This window comes from Vipera berus (assembly GCF_964194415.1).
Source record: "Vipera berus genome assembly, chromosome: Z".
In the NCBI taxonomy this organism is placed as follows: Eukaryota; Metazoa; Chordata; class Lepidosauria; order Squamata; family Viperidae; genus Vipera; species Vipera berus.
Window position 1 is genome coordinate 125,220,440 of NC_138205.1, and position 22,103 is coordinate 125,242,542.

Consider the following 22,103-nt stretch of genomic DNA (forward strand, 5'->3'; position numbering starts at 1 on the left):
AGGTAGGGGGGAGGGAGAAGGGAGGGGGAGGGGGGGTTTTAAAGGAAAATTGTATGTTAAAACTTTTCAATAAAAAAAAAAAAAGAAAATTGCTTGAGAAGCAAAAAGAATTTCAGAAGTGTGGAAATAGCTGCAATTGTGCATCAGGCAAGTTTAAGACTTGTGGACTTCAATTCCCAAAATTCCCCAGGCAGCCAAGATCGGTCACCCTTGTTCTACATAATCCTTCCTTGGAATGGCATACATACTCCTAGAGCAGGTATGTCAAATTCGCGACATCACATGATGTCGCGTGACGTATCGTGACTTTTTCCCCATGGGTGCGGTTTCGGGATGATGCGTCCGACCCGTGGGCCGGCAGTTTGACATGCCTGTTCTAGAGCAATGATTCCCAATCTTTGCCACTTTAAGAGAGATGGACTTCAGTTCCCAGAATGGGTGGGGAGGAATTCTGGGAGTTGAAGTCCACCCCTCTTAAAGTAGCCAAAGTTGAGAAACACTGTCTTACAGAAACATTAATTCAAAACAGTATATGTGGGTCCATTCAGTTCTCATGTTCACAAGAACAGAAATGCTACCTACCTGCAGTTTCGGAAACCTTGGGATTTTTCTTCCGAGGGAAAGGGTAATAAGATAGCTTACTAGATTCTGGTTTTGAAGCTGAGATGTTGAGGCTGGAGTAAGTCCAAATAGAAGTTACTGATGTCCGAGCCGAGCTGGAACTGACCATCTCTTCAAGAGAGCGTGCATTTTCCTCTTTGATGGAGAATGCAATGGCCGGTTCAGTATCGTCTAATGACTCTTCTTTGCAAGACCATGTGCTACGTCCCGTCTGGTTTTGGATGCTATCGTAAGGCTGTTCCTGGGGATGTGCCAGGCGGTGGATACCAAGATGTATCTGCCACGGGGAACTGTCTTGTCCATTTCCGTGGCAGGGCAAACCCACTTTGAATTCTCTTCCTTTCAATGCTTTCCTCATGCTCTTATTAATTAAAACAGCACTGATCATGGATTTCCTGGGAATGGCCCCTTTCCCACCTGTGAAGAAGATAATTCAATTTTAAAAGGATGGAAAGAAATGAAAATCTTACTTTCTGGTAATGCGTTATAAAAGTATTTCTCAACCTCAGTGAGTTTATGATGTGTGGACTTCAACTCCCAGAATTCCCCAGCCAGAATAGGAGTTGGGAGTTGAAGTCCACATATCTTAAACTCATTGAGGTTGAGGAACGCTGCATTATAGCCCTAAATCTGATATGACCAATTTGTGAACATAGGAAAACATGCTACACCTTCCAAAATTAAGTGTCTCAGTGTCTACATACCACAGGTGATGATGCCATATTTTGAAAAGCTTAGAACAAAGTGCAGGTAATCCTTGACTTATAACCATTCCTTTAATGAACATTTAAAATTATGACACTGCTGAAAAAAACAAGTTGCAATCGGTTCTCACACTTAGGACCATTTCAATGTCTGCAGGACCATGAGATCAAGATTCATGTGCTTGACAACCAGCATGGATTACAGGGGTTGCAGCATCCTGAGGTAAATTTGATCACCATCTGAACCTCCATAGCTGGCTTTGGAAAAGCAAAGTCAATGGGCAAAGCCAGATTCACTTAATGACTGTGGCAAAATAGGTCATAAAATTGGGCATGACTCACGTGTGCACCGTTGTAAATTTTAGATGACGGTTAGAAACAGACATACATCTTTCTTAGAGACTTAACCATGTACATCACAGTACAATCCTTTTTGATAAACTTTATTTTTTGAGCACTTCCTCAGGAGAACTAATATAGTCTTTTGTACCCAAATACAGAGAGTTCTCGTTGTGACCCTAATTGGGACAGGCAACTTCATTGTTAAGCAAAGTGGTCACTAAGTGAAACCACATCTGGGCTTATGATCTTATTTCAGCTTCTCTTTGCTTTACATACCTGTGAAGTTTGTGAATGCAAGGATTGGTTGAAAAGTTACTCTTTCATCACCATCATAGTTAGGAACAGTCGCTAAATGAGACAGTCACTAAACAAGAACTGGTTGTAGCTATTATTATAGTTCTGAATGGAAAAAAAAACCACAATTTTTCATTTAGAAGTAATGAAAGGAGGCCCAGATATAGTTTATTGACTCAAACAAATCAACCAGATTTAGTTCATACATCTTTTTCATAATCCTGTTTACTTTGAAGTCATATTTGTTCAACACCTGGTAAAAGATGTTGACACTTTTTTATGGGAAACTTATTTCCTAGATGTCTCTTTATTGTCCCTGTTTCATCCGGTAAGATGGACAGTCCAACAATTAATCCTTTAATTGTTAAAAAAGAGGAATGCCTTTAGGTTTTCTACTTTAAGTACTCTTGAAGTGGCCCTATTGTCCATCTGCACACATTTTCTCATTTACTTCTGTTTTTCCCCCCAAGATGACAACATTCCATAATTTATTTCTTTTCAATCACTAGGTCAGCCCCCTTGCACGTCTGTAAGAGATGTGTAGAGAAAAGGCATTAGGAATGATTTCCCTCCAAATCAGTTGGTTCCTGTTGTATCTTGGGGTGCAAACATTTAGGTTTTCTACTAGCCTTTGGGTGAGAAACCCAATCTGTTGCCTAGCCAGGAATCCTTTAGACCTTTCCTATCTTGTATCTAGGGACATGGTGGCTCAGTGGGTTAGGACGCTAAGCTTGTCGATCAGATGGTCGGCGGGTCGAATCCCAAGTGCCGCATAACAGAGTGAGCGCCTGTTACTCGTCCCAGCTTCTGCCAACCTAGCAGTTCGAAAGCACGTAAAATGCAAGTAGAAAAACAGGGACCACTACGGTGGGAAGGTAACAGCGTTCCGTGCGCCTTTGGCGTCTAGTCAATGCCGGCCACATGATCACGGAGACGTCCTCAGACAAGCACTGGCTCTTTGGCTTTGAAACGGAGATGAGTATCGGTCCCTAGAGTCGGAAATGACTAGCACGCACCTGCGGGGGAAGCTTTACCTTTTTTATCTTGTATCTGGAGTGCAGCATGTTTTAGTTCAATAAGGCAACACTCCCAGTCAGTGTGGTAATAGGCAGTTCTCAACTTACGACAGAATTGATCCTGGAATTACGGTCGTAATTCGTGACAGTTGTTAAGTAGGTCATCATCTAAGCGTGCCCACATTTATGAACTTTTTTATGGCAGTCATTAAGTGAATGCCACAGTCACTAAGCAAACACCACATTGTTAAGCCAATGTGGCAAACATTAAGCAAACCCATTGTAGCCAATAGGACGTTTTGCTGGAAATTGGAAGTAAATGCCAGTTTCCCCCACAAAAGTTGTGTTCATTTGACTGTGGGACACTGCAGACAGACGTAAAATACAGGGTGGATGCAAAACACCCAAAATGCAGTCATACGACCATCTGTGGTGGTGTTGGCTGTCATAACTTTGAAACTGCTTCATGGGGAAGCAATTGTAATTTTTAATGATCTAAGTGACTGATAGTAGATTGAGAACTACCTGTAGTTTCCTGGTATCCTCCATGCCTTGCTAGTTCCTGATACTTAGGGCATCTTCTTGCCTTGATGGCTCTTTTGGAACAAAACTCTTTAACTCCAGTTCAACACAAGCCCATAAAACAAAGCTACTAAAATACATTGAGTATTTTCAGCTTCATTCATATGACCACTTGCTCACCCGCTTGCCCACAGCTCCCACAAGATTTAGAAGAACTACAGGTAGTCCTTGACTTGCAACAGTTTGTTTAGTGACGGTTCAAAGTTACACTGGCACTGAAAAATGCGACTTATGGCCATTTTTCACAGTTACGACCTTTGCAGCATCCCCATGATCATGTGATCAAAATTCAGATGCTTGGCAACTGGCTCATACTTATGGCTGTTGCTTCTTCCCCAAGGTCATGTGATCACCTTTTGTTACTTTCTCACAAGCAAAAGTCAACGGGGAAGCCAGGTTCACTTAAGGACAATGTTACTAAGTTATCAACTGCAGTGATTCATTTAAACAACCGTGGCAAGAAATGTGTCATAAAATGGGGCAAAACTCACTTAACAACATAAATTTTGGGCTGAATTGTGGTTGTAGGTTCAGGACTACCTGTACTAATTTATTTTCTCTGGTCTTGTGGTTACTATTTTTTTGTCATGAACTAAAATTATCCTTAATTTTGCCAGACCTAGACAGCAGCAGCAGTGAATATCTCCGAAACGGATTCACCCAGATTTTCTAGAATATCCTTCCAGTGCTAGTAGAAACCCATACTATCCATCAACCACTTGGTGTCATACTTGGTAAAGCACACCGCCTTCACTCTTGACCTGCCATTATTAGATTTTTGCTTTCCCAAAAAAGTTGTGGTTCCCCTTTGGTCTCCTTTAAAAAGGTGATTTTAATCTTTTATTACAAATTTGGCAAGCTAGTTCGTTCCTGGGTTGATTTTAAAGAACTGGCCTTTGCCAGGAAAAGGAACAATAAAATACTTGTTTAAAACGTCCGTTGCTGCTGCTGTTGCTGCTGTTAAAAACTGTTTGTTCTGTTTGTTTGATCTGCAGGATCTGTTCTTAACAGGACAATGATCAATATTACTTTTGACATTAAAGGTCAAGAGAGTTTGCCTATAGACCTTTTGAAGGACTTCCTTGCATCAAACAAATCAACTAGAGTAAAGAAGAATATTGGATATGTCTAGGTTAACGAAGAGAAGGACGAGGGGGGACATGATAGCAGTGTTCCAATATCTCAGGGGCTGCCACAAAGAAGAGGGAGTCAAGCTATTCTCCAAAGCACCTGAAGGCAGGACAAGAAGCAACGGATGGAAACTAGCCAAGGAGAGAAGCAACCTAGAACTAAGGAGAAACTTCCTGACAGTTAGAACAATTAAGCATTGGAACAACCTGCCTCCAGAAGTGGTGAATGCTACAACACTGGAAGTTTTTAAGAAGAGACTGGCCAGCCATTTGCCTGAAATGGTATAGGGTTTCCTGCCTGAGCAAGGGGCTGGACTCACTGTACACTGCCAGCAGTTTGATCCTGACTGGTTCTAGGTTGACTCAACCTTCCATCCTTCCTTGGTGGGTAAAATGAGGACCCAGATTGTTGGAGGGGGGGCAATATGCTGATTCTTTAATGAGAGGGCTATAAAGCATTGTGAAGCGGTATATAAGTCCATGTGCTATTGCTATTGCTAGGTGTCTCGGGGGGGAGGCAGGCAAGTGTCAGAAAAGTCAAGATGGTGGTTTCGATGCTGTGATCAAAGCTTACTTCCCTCTTTTAGCAAAGAAAAAAGTTGGGGTGCCATCTTGATGTTTTTAACTCCACACAAATGCCCATTTTTAATGGCAGTTCCATTTCTGTGTACTACAATACAGTACAGTGACCATATTTTTTTTTGGAAGAAATAAAAGAGAAACCTAAAAAGGAGGAAAATCTGAAAAACACTCATAAGGATAAAAATGTTTAGAAATGTGAAAAAATCAATAAATAAAATAAAAGCTTTGATTTACAAAGGCTCAAGAATCAGACCAAGAACTTTACAAAAATGCATATTCCAGTAAAAATCTCTAAAATCAATTACTATCTGTAAATTTATTTTAAAAAGACAATTTGATAATCCAGATTTTTCACATGAATATGGAACACTGCATTAAGTGGGACCATTTTGTAGGGTAAACGTTAAATGACCAAAATAAATAAATAAGTAATAAAAGTATTTTTTTCAAAAATACTTTAGATCTTAAATCTTTAGATTTAGAATAACATTCTGCAATAAAGAACTTCATAATAAAGAATATATGATAGCTGTCAATAAGAACATTCTATGCAGAGTTTAACAGATTTCTTGGTGTTTTTTTTAATGATGCCTGTAAGTTCAGAATTTTAGTGGCATGAACTATGTTTTTTACTCATTGAGTAAACAAGGCTTACTCAATGAGTAAAAGACATAGTTCATGCCACTAAAATTCTGAACTTACTTTTACATTGAGTAAACCTTAAGGCTGGGCAAGAGAAGAAGGGGACGACAGAGAATGAGGTGGCTGGATGGAGTCACTGAAGCAGTAGGCGTGAGCTTAAATGGACTCCAGAAGATGGTAGAGGACAGGAAGGCCTGGAGGAATGTCGTCCATGGGGTCGCGATGGGTCGGACACGACTTCGCAGCTAACAACAACAAAACCTTAAGGCTAGCCCTCAATTTATGACCATTCATTTAGCAACCGTTCAAAATTTCAACAGCACTGAAAAAATGACTTAGACTTATGACCATTGTAGCATCACTACGGTCACTTGGTCATGATTTGGGCACTTGACAACTTATTTATTTATTTATTTATTTATTTATTTATTTATTTATTTATTTTATTACATTTATATACCGCCCTTTCCTGAAGGACTCAGGGCGGTTTACAGGGTAATTAAAAAAAACCAAAATACAAAAGTTAAAAACAAATTTTAAAAGAAATTATATGTGTCCCTGTCTAAATAAAACCCCAGTTAAAATAAGATTAATCCTCAGCCTGGGCCAGAGAGCTCGAAGAGCCAGGTCTTCAGGCCCCGGCGGAATGAACGGAGGTCGGGGGCAGTCCTCAGCTCCACGGGCAGCTGGTTCCAAAGGGCAGGCGCCCCCACTGAGAAGGCCCTATCCCTGGGTGTTACCCGCCGGCAATCTCTTACCGGTGGCACCCTGAGAAGACCCTCCCTGTGGGAGCGCACTGGACGAAGGGAACTTGATGCCAGCAGCAGGTGTTCCCTCAGATATCCTGGTGGGTATTTATGATGTCTCCAGCATTCCAAGGTCACATGATGACCATTGGCAACCATCTCAGCCAGCTTCCAACAAGCAAAGTCAATGCGGAAACCAATAGGAGGTCACAGGTCAGGGTCACCTGATGTCTCGCTTAAGGACCATGGCAAAAAAGACTAAAATTGAGTGTGGTCTATGATGCCTCAGTGACTGCACCGTTTAACAATGAATTTTCCAGTCCCAGTTGTGATCGTAAATCAAGGAGCACCTGCAAACTCCTTACTTCTGTTTACTTTCTAGGGCTTTTTTTGGCTTGCCATTGGCTGTGCATGTGGCTTACTGAGCAGACATAGCCCAACTATCTATAAACATTTAACATTGGTAATCGGGGATTTACTGCAAGATGGATCACAAAGCAGATTTCTTCTTGATCCTGTAGCAACCCTCAGATGATCTAATGCAGGGCTCTTCAAACTTGGCCCTTTTATGACTTGTGGACCTCAACTCCCAGAATTCCTCAGACAGCATGCTTGGCTGAAGAATTCTGGGAGTTGAAGTCCACAAGTCATTTAAAGGGCCAAGTTTGAAGACCCCTGATCTAATGGAAGGAAGCATGACATGCCTCAATTATGGAATACAGCAACCTTGCTGAAATGAATGAACAGAAAGAATTATTTCATCCAGATAGGTAATTAGAGGCCAATTATTATGCTATTGTAGCAACTGGCAACTGTCCTAGAGTTGTTTCTTCACGAATGACTCTCCTACTACTTTTTAAACTTACGGATCTAACATATGAATCTCCCCCAATCTGGTAAACTTTAGATGTGTTGTAATCACAACTCTTATTGTTCCAGGCCACTCCAGATCTGGAATTCTGGTAATTGTTAGGAAAAGCCACTCTGTGTCATGGGAAACTCACATCTGCAATTTTTGTTATTGATACTTTGAAGATCTTTAGCCCTGAGCATTTACTTAGAAGGTTGGTATTTACCATGCACCTGGCCTTGAAGTAATTCCCAGGTGTTTGAACAGTACAAGTCAGGATTATGCACACACTGCATTTTGGGGCTCAAGGAAAGATTGGCATCAAGTCTGCACAACAGACTTACTAAATAGAATAGAAGGGAAAGAATCAAGATCATTTGGAGAGTTAGTACCACTTTATAATGCCTTGGTAAGACCACACTGGAATACTGCATTCAGTTGAGTTGCCGCCATGTAAAAAAGATGTTGAGTCTCTAGAAAGAGTGCAGAAAAGACCAACAAAGATGATCAGGCGGACTGGAGGCTAAAACATATGAGGAACGGTTGCTGGAATTGCGTACGTCTAGTTTAATGAAGAGAAGGGCAAGGGGTAACAGGATAGCAATGTTCCAGCATCTCAGGGGCTGCCACAAAGAAGAGGGAGTCAAGCTATCCTCCAAAGCACCTGAAGGCAAGACAAGAAGCAACGGATGAAACTAATCAAGGAGAGAAGCAACCTAGAACTAAGGAGAAACTTCCTGACAGATAGAACAATTAATGGGTGGAACAACCTGCCTCCAGAAGTTGTGGGTGCTCCAACACTGGAAGTTTTTAAGAAGAGACTGGACAACCATTTATCTGAAATGGTGTAGGGCTTCTTGCCTTAGCAGGAGGTTGGACTAAAAGACCTCCAAGGTCCCTTCCAACTCTGTTATTCTGTCTCCTGTATTCTGTAGATTGTGAACAGGGGTTCAAATCTAAACTCAGCCCCTTTCTACTTATCTGCTGGCCTCATTCCCCAAATATAAGGAGCATTTTATGTCACTGAATAGGATTAGAACAGCCCAGATATATACCCTGTGATAAGAGGGGCATTGAATAAATTTTACAAATAAATAAATAGCCTTTCCTTCTCCTTCCTTGACTTGGCTAGTTGTCCATTTAGATGAACCATCTATCGAAATGCAACATAGTCAGCATTCTGCCTTCTTCTTTCATTCTGTTTTGAAGCAAGGGAAGTATCAATCGGGGATCCCCAAACACTGAAGCTCATTGACATGTCATGAAGTTCCAGATTGTTCATCAACCTCCACCAAACATATATTACATAAAAATAGTATAATAATTATTACTTTAACTAATTGTGGAGGCTGACCATCCAACCTTGGATTGCCTTGCCACTGTCCACCTTGACTCCAGGACTAGGGAGCTCCACAGAGACCTGAAAAGATTAATTCACCCCGATAGGTCTTCTATCATTTATTGACTACTTGTTGATTCCCAGATATTTATTGGCCCCCTTTTGACTGCCCAGTGCCATTTATTAACCCCCCCAAAGCAATATGGGAAAGCAGTCAAGTATCCCGCATCCTTAAGAAGACTGAAGTTAGATTTTGCGCTGCAATATTTCCCCTGGAGTGGTTGGAATACTATATAAAATGAATTAAAGAGAATATTTGTAGCTCAGGATTGAGGAGCTATAGGATCCTTAGTGCTTTCTGAAGTTGACTGCTTTTTGCAGATGTTTCATTAACCAACTAGGTAACATCTTCAGTACTAGAAGAGAGTAAGGTTTTCTCTCTGTTTATATACAGTAGAAGTAGCTTGTCACATCAGGATTGGTGGGAATGTTCCTTGATTAGGTTGTTGTTTACTGTTAGCCTGTTTGTCTGAGTTGGTAGTTCCTGTTGGGGTACCCCTTAATTGGGGTACATAAAGCAAACCTCAGTAGGGACGCGGTGGCTCAGTGGGTTAGGACGCTGAGCTTGTCGATCAGAAGGTCGGCAGTTTGGCGGGTCAAATCCCGAGTGCCACGTAGCAGAGTGACCGCCTGTTACTCATCCCAGCTTCTGCCAACCTAGCAGTTCGAAAGCATGTAAAAATGCAAGTAGAAAAATAGGGACCACTACGGTGGGAAGGTAACAGCGTTCCGTGCGCCTTTGGCGTTTAGTCATGCTGGCCACATGACCACGGAGACATCCTCAGACAAGCGCTGGCTCTTTGGCTTTGAAACGGAGATGAACACCGGCCCCTAGAGTCAGAAACAACTAGCACACATGTGCGGGGGGAACCTTTACCTTTTTAAAGCAAACCTCACTCCCTTTTAAAACTGATGATGTTGCTTTGCTGGGTAATAAAATGTTTGCAAGAAAACAACAAAGCTCAGAGAGCACCAAGGTCCCTACAAAATGACTCAAATTAGCCTTTCAAGTTTTCTGGAAGCTCCCCTCCATCTTGAAGGAACCCAAGGGCAGTTAAGCATGTGGAAGGGCCCTTATCCTCACTCTCTTCATCGGATCTCGCCCATCTAAACTGGGCCAAAGAAACAGGAGGACAAGTAGGGCTCCCCACTTGGCATTCTCCAGATGTGCTATAAGTCCAAAAGTTGCAATCCCAACATTTCAGAAGAGTGTGCCAAATTGGAACAAGCCTGCTTTGGAATCAGTGTACCCCATTAACAATGGGACAGGAAGGAGACGCTGTTTCCATTAATCAGGTAGACAGAGAAACACAAAGGGCCATTAATGGGGAACACAGTGGAAGATGCGTGGATGCTGAGCCAGGCTGAAAGGGAGGAACCAAAGTTAAGACAGTTTTTTTTTTTGAAGGTGTCCATTGGAAGGGATAATTCTCCCTTTCCTTTCAACAGTTTTTCCTTTAGCATAGGAGTTGTCCATTAGTACAACAGATTCCTAAATAGAAAGTTGAGAAAGTGCATGATGACATAAGCTGATAAGCAGTAATCCAAATGCAACACAATCCTTTCCAGGCTCAAGGTTGACTCAGCCTTCCATCCTTCCGAGGTAGGTAAAATGAGGACCCAGATTGTTGGGGGCAATTAAGCTGACTTTGTAATAATGCCGCTTGGGGTGTGTGTGTGAAAGCCCTAACAAGCATGTTCTGAATTAAGGACAGATATTTCTGGATGAACCAGGAAAAGCAATTCAGACTGCAAAGTTTGAAGCAAGCTCATCTACAGGTATTTACTTAATAATATTCAAAGGTAAAAACACAGATGCGGTTACAAAGCCTGAGGACACTGTATATTCCACCTTCAAGATCTACATTTTCAATTTACTCTACCAATATTTGAGCCTTGGTGGAGCAGTGGGCTAATGCCTCCTTAAGTAACACCAGCTGCCTGCAATTAGCGCAGGTTCGAGTCCCACCAGGCTCAAGGTTGACTCAGCCTTCCATCCTCCCGAGGTAGGTAAAATGAGGACCCAGATTGTTGGGGGCAATTAAGCTGACTTTGTAATAATGCCGCTTGGGGTGTGTGTGTGTGAAAGCCCTAATAAGCAGGCATATACATAGAATGAAGGCTACTGCTAAGCTTGTAAGCCGCCCTGAGTCTTCGGAGAAGGGCGGGATATAAATGGAATTAAAAAAATAAAAAAAATAAAAATATATTAAAATCCAGGATCCGCATTATTTTGTTCAGTTTCCACCTGGCTGCTTTTCACTGCAACGTTTAGGAACATTTCAAGGTGAATTTCAGCCTGAAAGAGAGTCATTACAACAACTTCTCCTAACCTGTTCTGCTCTAGATGTCTTGGGAATCCATCTCCCATAATGCTGGCAAGGAGTTGTAGGAATTGGAGTCCTGGCACATCTGGACAGTGTTAGGAATCTGCATTGAAGCATTTCCCATTTTCTTCAGTACCCTTTGAAAACATTTATAGGTGATCCTCAATCACAGTTAGGGCCAGAATTTCTGTTGCTGGTTATTAAGGGATTTGCACCTGATTTTATGAACTTCTTTGCCACAGTTGTTAAGTGAATCACACAGTTGTTAAGTCAATCCACCTTCCCCCATTGACTTTGTCAGAAAGTGGCTGGAAAACTTGGGAATGGCCATCGCAGGGACCTGGGATTTTGTAACCATTGTAAATACGTACTAGTTTGCCAGAGCTCAATTTGGGATCACTTGACTTGCAGGGACGCTGCAATGATCTTCAGTGTGAGGATGGGTGATAATTCACTTTCCTTAGTGCCACTGTAATTTCGAATGGTACCTAAATGAATGGCTGTAAGTTGAGAACTACCTATATATAATAATAATAAAGTGGGAAAGGACCTTGGAGGTCATCTAGTCCAACCCCCTGCTCAGGCAGGAAACCCTATACCATTTCAGACAAATGGCTGTCCAGTCTCTTCTTAAAAACTTCCAGTGTTGGACCATTTACCACTTCTGGAGGCAGGTTGTTCCACTGGTTAATTGTTTTAACTGTCAGGAAGTTTCTCCTTAGTTCTAGGTTGCTTCTCTCCTTGATTAGTTTCCATCTGTTGCTTCTTGTCCTGCCTTTAGGTGCTTTGGAGAATAGCTTGACTCCCTCTCCTTTGGGGCAGCCCCTGAGATATTGGAACACTGCTATCATGTCACCCCCTTCTCCTTCTGTTCATTAGACTTTGTTGTTTTTTTTATTGAAAAGTTTTAAAATACATTTTATCTTTAACAATCCCCCCTCCCCCTCCCCTACCTATCCCTCCCTACCCCTCCCCCCCTTTCCCCCCTCCCCCCCCCCCGACTTCCCAGAGCTAAGTACAGGGTATAAAAACAAAGAACAATCATAAACATCCATATGCTACCAACAATAAATTCTTAAATCTATCACTCTCTAGCTCATATAAGATAACTACAAACAATACTAATATTTCATATATAGAGAGAAAACAAAGAAAATAGAAAGGAAGACTTATTCAAATGCTAAGTGAAACTTTTTAGTCCCGTATTTCTTCTGGATATATTCAATCCATTTTTTCCACTCCATAATATAACGTTCTTGCGAATGATCTTTCAAATAAGCCGAAATCTTTGCCATTTCTGCCAGGTCAGAAACCTTTAAAGTCCATTCTTCTATAGTCGGCAGTTCCTCCTTCTTCCAATACTGACCTATTAAAAGTCTTGCTGCTGTAACTAAATTTAACATCAACTTAGTGTCCACAACAGTAGCATCTGTAATTATACCCAACAAAAAGAATTGCGGACAAAACTTTATCTTTTGCTTGAAGATCTTCTGCATATTCCACCAAATTTTTATCCAAAAAGCCTTGACCTTTTTACAAGTCCACCATATGTGAAAATATGTTGCATCTTCACCACCACACCTCCAGCATTTTGGCTGATAGTTCGGATACATACTTGCAAGCTTTTTAGGATCTAAATGCCATCTATAAAACATTTTATAAAAGTTCTCTCTTAAGTTTTGAGTTTGTGTAAATTTTACGTTCCTCACCCAGATCTTTTCCCACGTATCCATTGTAATAACTTCTTGGATGTTCTGGGCACATTTTATCATACAGTCTTTAACCAGTTCTGTTTCTGAATCAATTTCTATCAATGCAAGATATATCCGTTTGATATGTGCTGGACCCTGATTTCTAATTTGCTTTATCAAATTTTCATCAGTCATTGCAAAACCAGTTTTCTGATCTTCTTTCCACCTGGCCCGTAATTGAGTATATTGAAACCAGGTTTGAACAATCTTCTCATCTCGCAAGAAATTATACGATTTTAAACACCATACACTTCTTTCCAAGCTTAAAATCTCCTTATACGTGGTCACGTCATGTTTGAAACCAACATTTATGTTTTCTATTGCGTGTTTTGGAATTGCCCACAATGGTATCTTACAGTCTAACTTGTATCTATACTTCTTCCAAACTCTCAACAATGCCTGTCTTAAAATATGCACTTTAAACACATTATCTACCTTCTTATCATACAACAAATATGCATGCCAGCCAAATAACAAGTCGTGGCCCTCAAGATTTAATAATCTCTCTTGTGTCAAATTAATCCAATCACTTATCCCTGCTAACGCAGCAGCTTCATAATATAATTTAAGATTGGGCATTTTAAGACCACCTCTTTCACGAGTATCCTGCATAATCTTAAGTTTAACTCGTGGCCTTTTCCCTGCCCAAACAAATTTATTGATACCCCGTTGCCATTCTTCCAAATTAGAATCTTTCTTAAGAACTGGTATCATTTGAAATAAGAATAAAAATTTAGGCAGGACATTCATTTTCACTGCTGCGATTCTTCCCAACAAAGACAATTGCAATTTTTCCCAACTCTCCATTTCTTTTTGAATTTTACCCCATAGTTTTTCATAGTTATTTTTATATAACTTTGTATTAGAGGGTGACAAAAACACCCCCAAATATTTGACCCTTTTAGCAATCTCAAATCCAGTTAATCCTTCTAAAAGAGCCTTTTGCGATACTGTCATATTTTTGGCCAGAATTTTAGTTTTTTGTGCATTAACTTTAAATCCAGAAACCCTCCCATATTGCATTATTATCTCCATCAGGTCCACAACAGAATTTTCTGGCTGGGTCACTGTAACAACCAGATCGTCTGCGAATGCCCTCAATCTATAATCCTGATCTCTAATTTGTATACCCTTAATTCTTTCCGAACTCCGTATTTTTACTAGTAATATCTCCAATGTTAACACAAATAGTAAAGGCGATAACGGACACCCTTGCCTTGTGCCCTTCTCAATATTACATGCTTCAGTCAAACTATTGTTAACTATTATTCGGGCAGTTTGTTTTTGATATAATGCCCTAATTGGTTGCAAAAATTTATCCCCAAAATTCATTTTATCTAAAACTTTCATCAAAAATTGCCAATTCAATTGATCAAAAGCTTTTTCAGCATCTAAAAAAATTAGCGCCGCAGGGATCTGGTTGTTCCTTTCCAAAAACTCTAACACATCAACTATATGCCTCACATTATTTTTCATTTGCCTACCACTAATAAACCCAGTTTGATCCCCATGAATCACCTGTTGCAGAACCCTCATCAATCTGTTAGCCAACACCTTAGCAAATATTTTATAATCTGTATTTAAAAGTGATATCGGTCTATAGTTTTTAACTTGAGTAGCATCTTGATCTTCCTTCGGAATCAAAGAGATAAAAGCAGTTCTCCAAGACGGAGGCACCTTTCCCCCTCTCTGAATTGTCTGAAACAGTTCCTTTAACGGCTTTATCAACTCCATTTGTAAATTTTTATAGTAAACCGCAGTCAAACCATCCGTACCTGGCGCTTTATCCAACTTCAATTCCTTAATTGCTATAAGAATTTCTTCTTCTGTTATCAACTGGTTAATCTCCTCTTTTTGTGCTTGCGTAAGAACCGGGATGCTAGCATTCTCCAAATATACATCAATGTCTTTTTCATTAATCTTTTCCTTAGCATATAATTTAGAATAAAAATCCACAAAGGCTTCCTTAATAAGATCCTGTTGAAACACAACTTTTCCCTTATGTTCAATTTTATCTATATTAGAAGCCCTTTGCTTTTTCCTTAGTCTATAAGCTAGCCATCTACCTGGCTTATTAGCATTGCAAAAAGTATTATGCCTAGCAAACCGCAACTTGGTTGCCACTTGATCAGCCATCAATTTATCGAATTGTCCTCTTAATAGCTTAATAACCTCCTTAGTCTTCACATCCGATGGGTTCAAAATTAAGACCTTTTCTTTTTCCCTAATTTCATTCTCCAGTTCTTTCCTTCTGGCTTCCAAAATACGTCTGTATTTATTATTCATATATATCAACACCCCTCTCATGTAGGCCTTGCTAGCATCCCAAACCATGTCCATAGAAGTATCCTTATTCATATTAATTTCAAAAAAATCCTTCATCCGCTGTTTACATTCTTCCACATTTCTCTGATTTCTAAACAAATTCTCATTTACGCGCCACGAGCGCCTATCCCTATTGTCCTTATTGATCTCTAACCAAACTGGACTATGGTCCGAAATAGTCCTTTCACAAATCTTTACCTTCTTAATCCTAGAAAAAAAATCATTAGTCAGCAAAATAAAATCAATCCTAGAAAAAGATTGATGTCTGTCAGAAAAAAAAGTATAATCCTTTTCACGTAGGTGTATGTCACGCCAGATATCTCTCAATTCCAAGTCGTCCTTCATTTCAAAAAAAGATTTAGGCAATCTGGCATGACTCGGAGCACGCTTAAAAGAACCAGCCTTGTCCATCTGTACATCCAATACACCATTCCAGTCCCCCATAAAAATAAACAATTTGTAATCCAATTGAGTAAGCTTTGTATGAAGTGAACTAAAAAAATCAGCTTGTTGTTGATTAGGAGCATACAGTCCAACTAAAAGCGTTTTTTTACCTTCTAACAACAAATCTATCATGACATATCTTCCTTGCTTATCTACTTCAATTAATTCCGCTGTTAGAGTACTTTTAACGTAGACAACCACTCCATTTTTCTTATTCATCGCAGAAGCAACAAATTGCGTGCCCAACCTTGAGTTCGATAAATACTTTTGGTCCATAACCCTAATATGCGTTTCTTGCAAACATATAACATCAATCTTAAATTGTTTTAAATATTGAAAAACTTTCTTTCTCTTCTGTGGTGAGTTTAATCCATTGACATTCCAGGTTAAGAATTTAGTCACCATGCGTGGCATCCCGAAGCTTTTGGAGCACATCTTTAATAGCCCCTATATTTTCTTTGGGCCGCGCTCCTCCCACAGCTTCACTATAAGTACGCTTTGAGAGTTCCATAAACTTCTGCTGGTCTTGCTCTTGTACTTGTCTTGCTCGTTTTACAGCGGCGCGCGTCAACCTCTGCTCTCCAGCAGCCGCCAATGAAGCTGTAATTTGATCCCCTCCAGCACCATTCTCCTCTGTCTGTCCACCTTCAGCCTCTTGAGGTTTTCCCTCTCCAGATCCCTTTGCAGCTTCCAGGAGTGATAGAGGGGTTGCTTTTAAAACATTGTTGTAGATATCACGCGCCTGAATCACAGTAACCAGACGATATCTTTTACCTTCGTGCATCACCACCAATCCAACTGGAATCTCCCATCTAAACGTAATATCATGTTGCTTAAGTTCCTGTACGAGAAATGCAAAATCCTTCCTTCTCCTTAAAATCTTTGGAGGAATTTCTTTTAGAACCAGCACTTCTTGCTCAGCAACCACAACTTTAGTATCATAAGCAGCTTGAATAACTTCATCTCTAGTTGCTCTCTTTGTAAAATAGACCACCACATCTCTAGGTAACTTCCTCTGCCTTGCAATCCATGAATTTACACGAAAAACTTTATCCATACATCCCTCTATTTCAGATGCTGGCTGGCCCAATACTGCTTCCAAAGCCTCAGAAATCAGCTGCTTTAGGTCTTCTTTAGGATTCTCTTTTAAGCCCCTGATTCTAATAGCATACTGCATCTGATGATACTGGACAAGACTCAATTCTCCGTCCATTTTATCCCTTAAATTTTCATTCTCCAGTACCTTTACTTCTAATATAGTGTTCTTTTGACTAAGATCCTCCATTTTTTCTTCCAAACATTGCACACATTCAGCCACGCTTTCCACTGTAGACAAGATGTCTACCCTCATTGCACTAAACTTCTCGTTAAGCTTCTCTTCCATCCTCTCCTCCAATTTCTCCATTTTCTCCTCCAACTTTACCATCTTATCATCCAGCATTTCTGACATTACCTGGGATTGCTTTGCAAAGGCATCTTGTAAGTCCTTAAGCGTCAATGCCACAGGAGGTGCAGGAGGAAGCAGAGCTTGCAACGATGTCTGTTGCACCGGGGAAGTTCCCGCACTCCAAAGAACTTTAGAGGAAGATTTAGCCGCCATCTTTCTTCACTTTCACTTGTTGCGCACTTTCACTTTAAGTTTATAAAGTCCATTAAGCTAGAGAGTAAGAATAAAAGTCCTCTTCACCTTAACCTCCTGTACCGCTCTGCCTGCTCCTTTTACTCCAAAGTCTTTCCTTCTGGCAGGGGTGATCGCAAACGCCTGGCTCCGCTCCAAAAATCCCAGAACAGAGACGCTAAACAGCTGGGAGCAACCCAGGCTACGGGGGAGTTCAATCCTTCAGCCGCCCAAGCTTTCAGCTCAGGCGGCCCCGGAGAACTCAACCCCTACCTGGGGCCTCACCCCCTCCTCTTCTCCCGAGGAGGGGGCTTCAAATCGACCTAAACAGCTGATCGGCGCTGTTTTAGGTGGAAAAACTCAGCTGTGAAGCGGACAGCCCGAAACGGCTATCTTCGGCGCCGCGCCGCCACCGGAAGTCCTCATTAGACTGGAACACTGCTATCATGTCACCTCCTTCTCCTTCTGTTCATTAGACTTTGTTGTTGTTAGTTGCGAAGTCGTGTCCGACCCATCGCGACCCTATGGACAACGTTCCTCCAGGCCTTCCTGTCCTTCCTGTCCTCTACCATCTTCTGGAGTCCATTTAAGCTCACGCCTACTGCTTCAGTGACTCCATCCAGCCACCTCATTCTCTGTCGTCCCCTTCTTCTTCTCTTGCCCTCAACCTTTCCCAGCATTAGGCTCTTCTCCAGTGAGTCCTTCTAGACATTCCCAATTCCAGCAACCATTCCTTATATGTTTTAGCCTCCATATATGTAGCCCTATGGTGTACATTGAAGAATGACAAACTAAGAACTGTGGAATCTTAAAATTTAGGATGTAAATCTAACAAGTGACCCATATAAATACATCAATAAATTAATACATTTGGTCTTCCCTCTTTTTTATTCGTTTTCTCAGAGCACAGTTGAGTCTCCTAACAATGTTTCCAGGCTAAAGACCATGACTTCACTTTTCCTGGGAAGAAGCTGGATTGATACAAGACATCCAAAGATGATTGAAAGATGGACTTAATTCTGTACTATAATAATCCACATCCCCAGTAATGGACAGCTACCTTCACAGATTCTCATTTTAGAATCTGGCCAGTTTCATTAATATTGCCATTAATAATAATAAAAAAGGAATCTACACTGATTTCTCTGGATTGTCCTAGTTTAGTCTACCTTGCTGTCCTCTACAAATGTTCACTTCAATTGGCAAAGATGTCTCAAGCACTACAAAGAGTCCTTGTCTTATAGCCATTTGTTTAGTGACCATTCAAAGTTACAACAGTACTGAAAAATGTGACTTATGACCATTTTCAAACTTATGACCGTTGCAGCATCCCCATGGCCACGTGATCAGAATTTGCGTGCTTGGTAACCGGCATGCATTTATGAAAGTTCCACACAGTCCCAGAGTCATGTGATCACCTACTGCAATCTTCCCAGATGGGAAGCAAAGTCGATGGGGGAAGCAAGCTTTGCTTAAGCACTGCATGATTCGCAACTGCAGTGATTCACTGTACAGCTGTGGCAAAAAAGATACAACTCACTTAAAAACTGCCTTGCTTAGCAACAAAAATGTGGGCTCAATTGCAGTTGTAAATTGAGGATTACCTCTAGCGAGTTCTGCTAAAAAAAACGAAACTCGGAGTTCTGCTGTAAGGAACGTGAGCAAACAAGTTAATCTGCAATGATCCAATGTCTTTATTTATTAAATTAGGTGTTCCTGGTCCTGCAAGAGCAAAACTGTTGGCAGGATTTAAAAAAGAACATTAAGCAACTGTGGGGTGAATGAGAAAATATCCATGGAACGAACAATTCAGAACTGAAACAAACAAAGGTTTACATACCATGGCATTGTTTAGAAATGATGAAAACCAGTTTGGCATAGAGGTGAAAGAGTTGCACCACAGTCCAGGAGACAGTGAGTTTTAGTCCTGCTTTAGGCAATGGAACCAGGCTGGCAACTTTGGCCTGCCCCTCTCTCTCCCTCAGCCCAATCCACTTCATAAACAGATGCACGGAGACAGGATAAGATTTCTGAATAGAAATCTAAGTCAAAGAAGTTGAAAACCACCTCCGGAGAAAGCATTGTCAAGCCATTCTGTACAGATAGTCCTTGACGTACAACCATTCATTTAGCAACCATGTGAAGCTACAACAGCACTGAAAAAATTATGACCTGTCCTTGCATTTACAACCTTCACAGCATCCGTGATCAAAATTTGGATGCTTGGCAATTGGCAATTTATGATGGTAACAGGATCACGGGTCACGTGATCGCCATTTGCGGCCTTTGCAGCCAGCTTTTGAGAAGCAAACTCAATAAGCGAAGCCGGATTCACTTAATGACTGCAGGATCAACATAACAACTACAGTGATTCACTTAACAATAGTGCCAAAAAGGTTGCAAAACTGGGTGCAACTCACTTAACAACTATCTTGTTTATCAACAGAAATTCTGCTCCCAGTTATGGTTATATGTCAAGGACTAGCTGTACTGTTATTTAGAAAACCCCATGGCTGCATTCCTCAAGTCACCAAAAACTGAATTTACCTCAAAAGAAACTTTTAATGTCCTAAGTATACGGAGGTTTCTACTTTTCAGGTTTTCTGGGACTGTTCTTCAAAGTTTTTTTTTTGTTGTTGTTAGTTGCGAAGTCGTGTCCAACCCATCGCGACCCCATGGACAATGTTCCTCCAGGCCTTCCTGTCCTCTACCATCTTCTGGAGTCCATCTAAGCTCACGCCTACTGCTTCAGTGACTCCATCCAGCCACCTCATTCTCTGTCGTCCCCTTGAATTTTTTTTTATCTAGGTTCAAAAGTCAATGAACATAAGATCTTAATTTTTTTTAAGTATCTCAACTTCTAAAAAAAAATCACCTTGAATGTCTACTCCAAAGAACGTTACTGTAATTCAATAAGACAATTGAATCAACCTGTATATTCTGATTACTTCTGTCAACTTAGTATTTTAAAAACATAGAGGAGAAGTTCTAGCTATTTGTCCTTCACCTTTTCTCTTATGCAAAATGAGTTGGGTTCCTAGGAACCATTTAACTGAACACTTTTGGAATTGCAAATCTTGGTATTTTTTCTCATCATGCCAGATTTTGTTCTTTTTGCTGAGTTCTTTAGTATCCTGCTTGGATTTGGGAGAGTTTAAACCTCCCCCCCCTCCAAATCAGTAAATTAAAGCATGATTGAACAAGTATGTCACAGGACTCACTGGGAAGAAACATTTGTTAACTGTTGCTGACAGCAATATAGAGGGATGTGTATGTTAAACTTCTCCCCGCAGCAGGAAGTAAGTCCTAAGTAACATTGAAAGACATGCTTCTGAATAAACACACATAGTTAGGGATCCCTTGTCTGTCCTCAAAGGCACCATTGTGAATCTTGTGGCACCTGAAAGACTAACAGATGCATAAGATATGGCCCACTGCACCTGCTAATTTTTATGGTGGCATAAGAAATGTCACCACAAAATTTAATGAAAAGTTGCCTTTTGCAGTGTAAATGCCTTCCTCTTGAAGAACAACATGGAATTTAGGAATGCCCGGTTGTCATACTCACTGTTGCTCTAAAACGTACCTGTTTTAAACACAACGCCGTGGGTGTGCAGCTTTTGTTTCTCTTTTAAGTAGTGATATTGCTCCTGGAGCCGGTTTACATCCATCTGGCTGGGTGGCCTGGAACTGTCCGTAGCTTGCTGGTTCGATGAATGACTCACTAGAAAAATACCACTCATATATTTATAAGCCTTCACCATCTGTTCCCATAAGAAAGACAAAATCAGACACAAGCAATGTAGGTCCCTCATCCTGGCACCATTGGAAAGACGTTGTGCCTGGGGATCTGGCTGAAGGACCACTGATTTCATTCAGCAGCGGTATGTGCTTTGCTCCAGGTAAAGCAAGTTGCTGAGCACCTGACTGCAGCTTTAAAGACAAAATAGTTTGGCTTGTACTGTTGTTGATTTAAGACAATCTAGGACACGGTGCCAAAATTGTACACGTAGCACAAAAGTTCATCTAACGTAGCCAGGTGAACAAAAAGCTGGGATGCTGGTTGTAGCACAAAAGTTCATCTAACGTAGCCAGGTGAACAAAAAGCTGGGATGCTGGTTGACGTTACAACTGCAGTTTATGCAGAGGCAGTATCCAGTATTGTGTAGTGGGTCCGACGCAAGGAAGAGACGCCAGCCGGTGTGTGAGTTCAGCTCTTTATTGGAAGGGGGAAGTGAACTGGGGAATGAGGGCTACCTGGCCTCCTTATATACCTGGCCAGGTAAGCTAACAGCCAATGGGGTTGGCCCTAGGTTTCCCACCGAAACTGTCCAGGCCAACGCCCCCTGGTGGCTGTTGCTATGCAGGTGCCTGCATACATAACACCCAGTCTTAACAGAGATTCTTTCTGCCTTCCTTCTTCTTCCATTTTCATCTCTTTAAGTGATTGATTATATGCCCTCAATTTGATTTCAGCTCCTAGTGACTGCATAGATGGGGCTTTTAAAATTATTTATTTCTATTTTGTATTAGTATGGCTGGTTGCACAGAGACCCAGATGTTTAAATTGGATCAGGCATTTTTGTCACCTTTTCGAGTCCTTCCCAGATACTAATATTAAAAGTCTTGTCACAGGATGTAAGCTGTTCCAAGCAAAACTGCCTTTTGCAATTAACTGATGGTAATTTTGTCGATGCCAATGGTGTTCAAGTAGTGCTTCAGATGTTTTG

The 22,103-nt window shown here is 41.0% G+C and overlaps 1 protein-coding gene across 1 annotated transcript; it reads right to left on the bottom strand.

Moving 5' to 3' along the window:
- Window positions 1-574: 574 nt before the first annotated feature.
- LOC308677805 (uncharacterized protein C9orf152) lies at window positions 575-21,474 on the bottom strand (the record flags this gene model as incomplete). The annotated part of the gene is made up of 2 exons (XM_081344500.1): window positions 20,960-21,474; window positions 575-1,038 (listed from the first exon to the last, which is right to left on the bottom strand). Exons 1-2 carry the CDS (start codon window positions 21,246-21,248, stop codon window positions 575-577), a joined length of 753 nt encoding a protein of 250 aa, XP_081200626.1. The 5' UTR covers window positions 21,249-21,474.
- Between the last annotated feature and the right edge of the window lie 629 nt (window positions 21,475-22,103).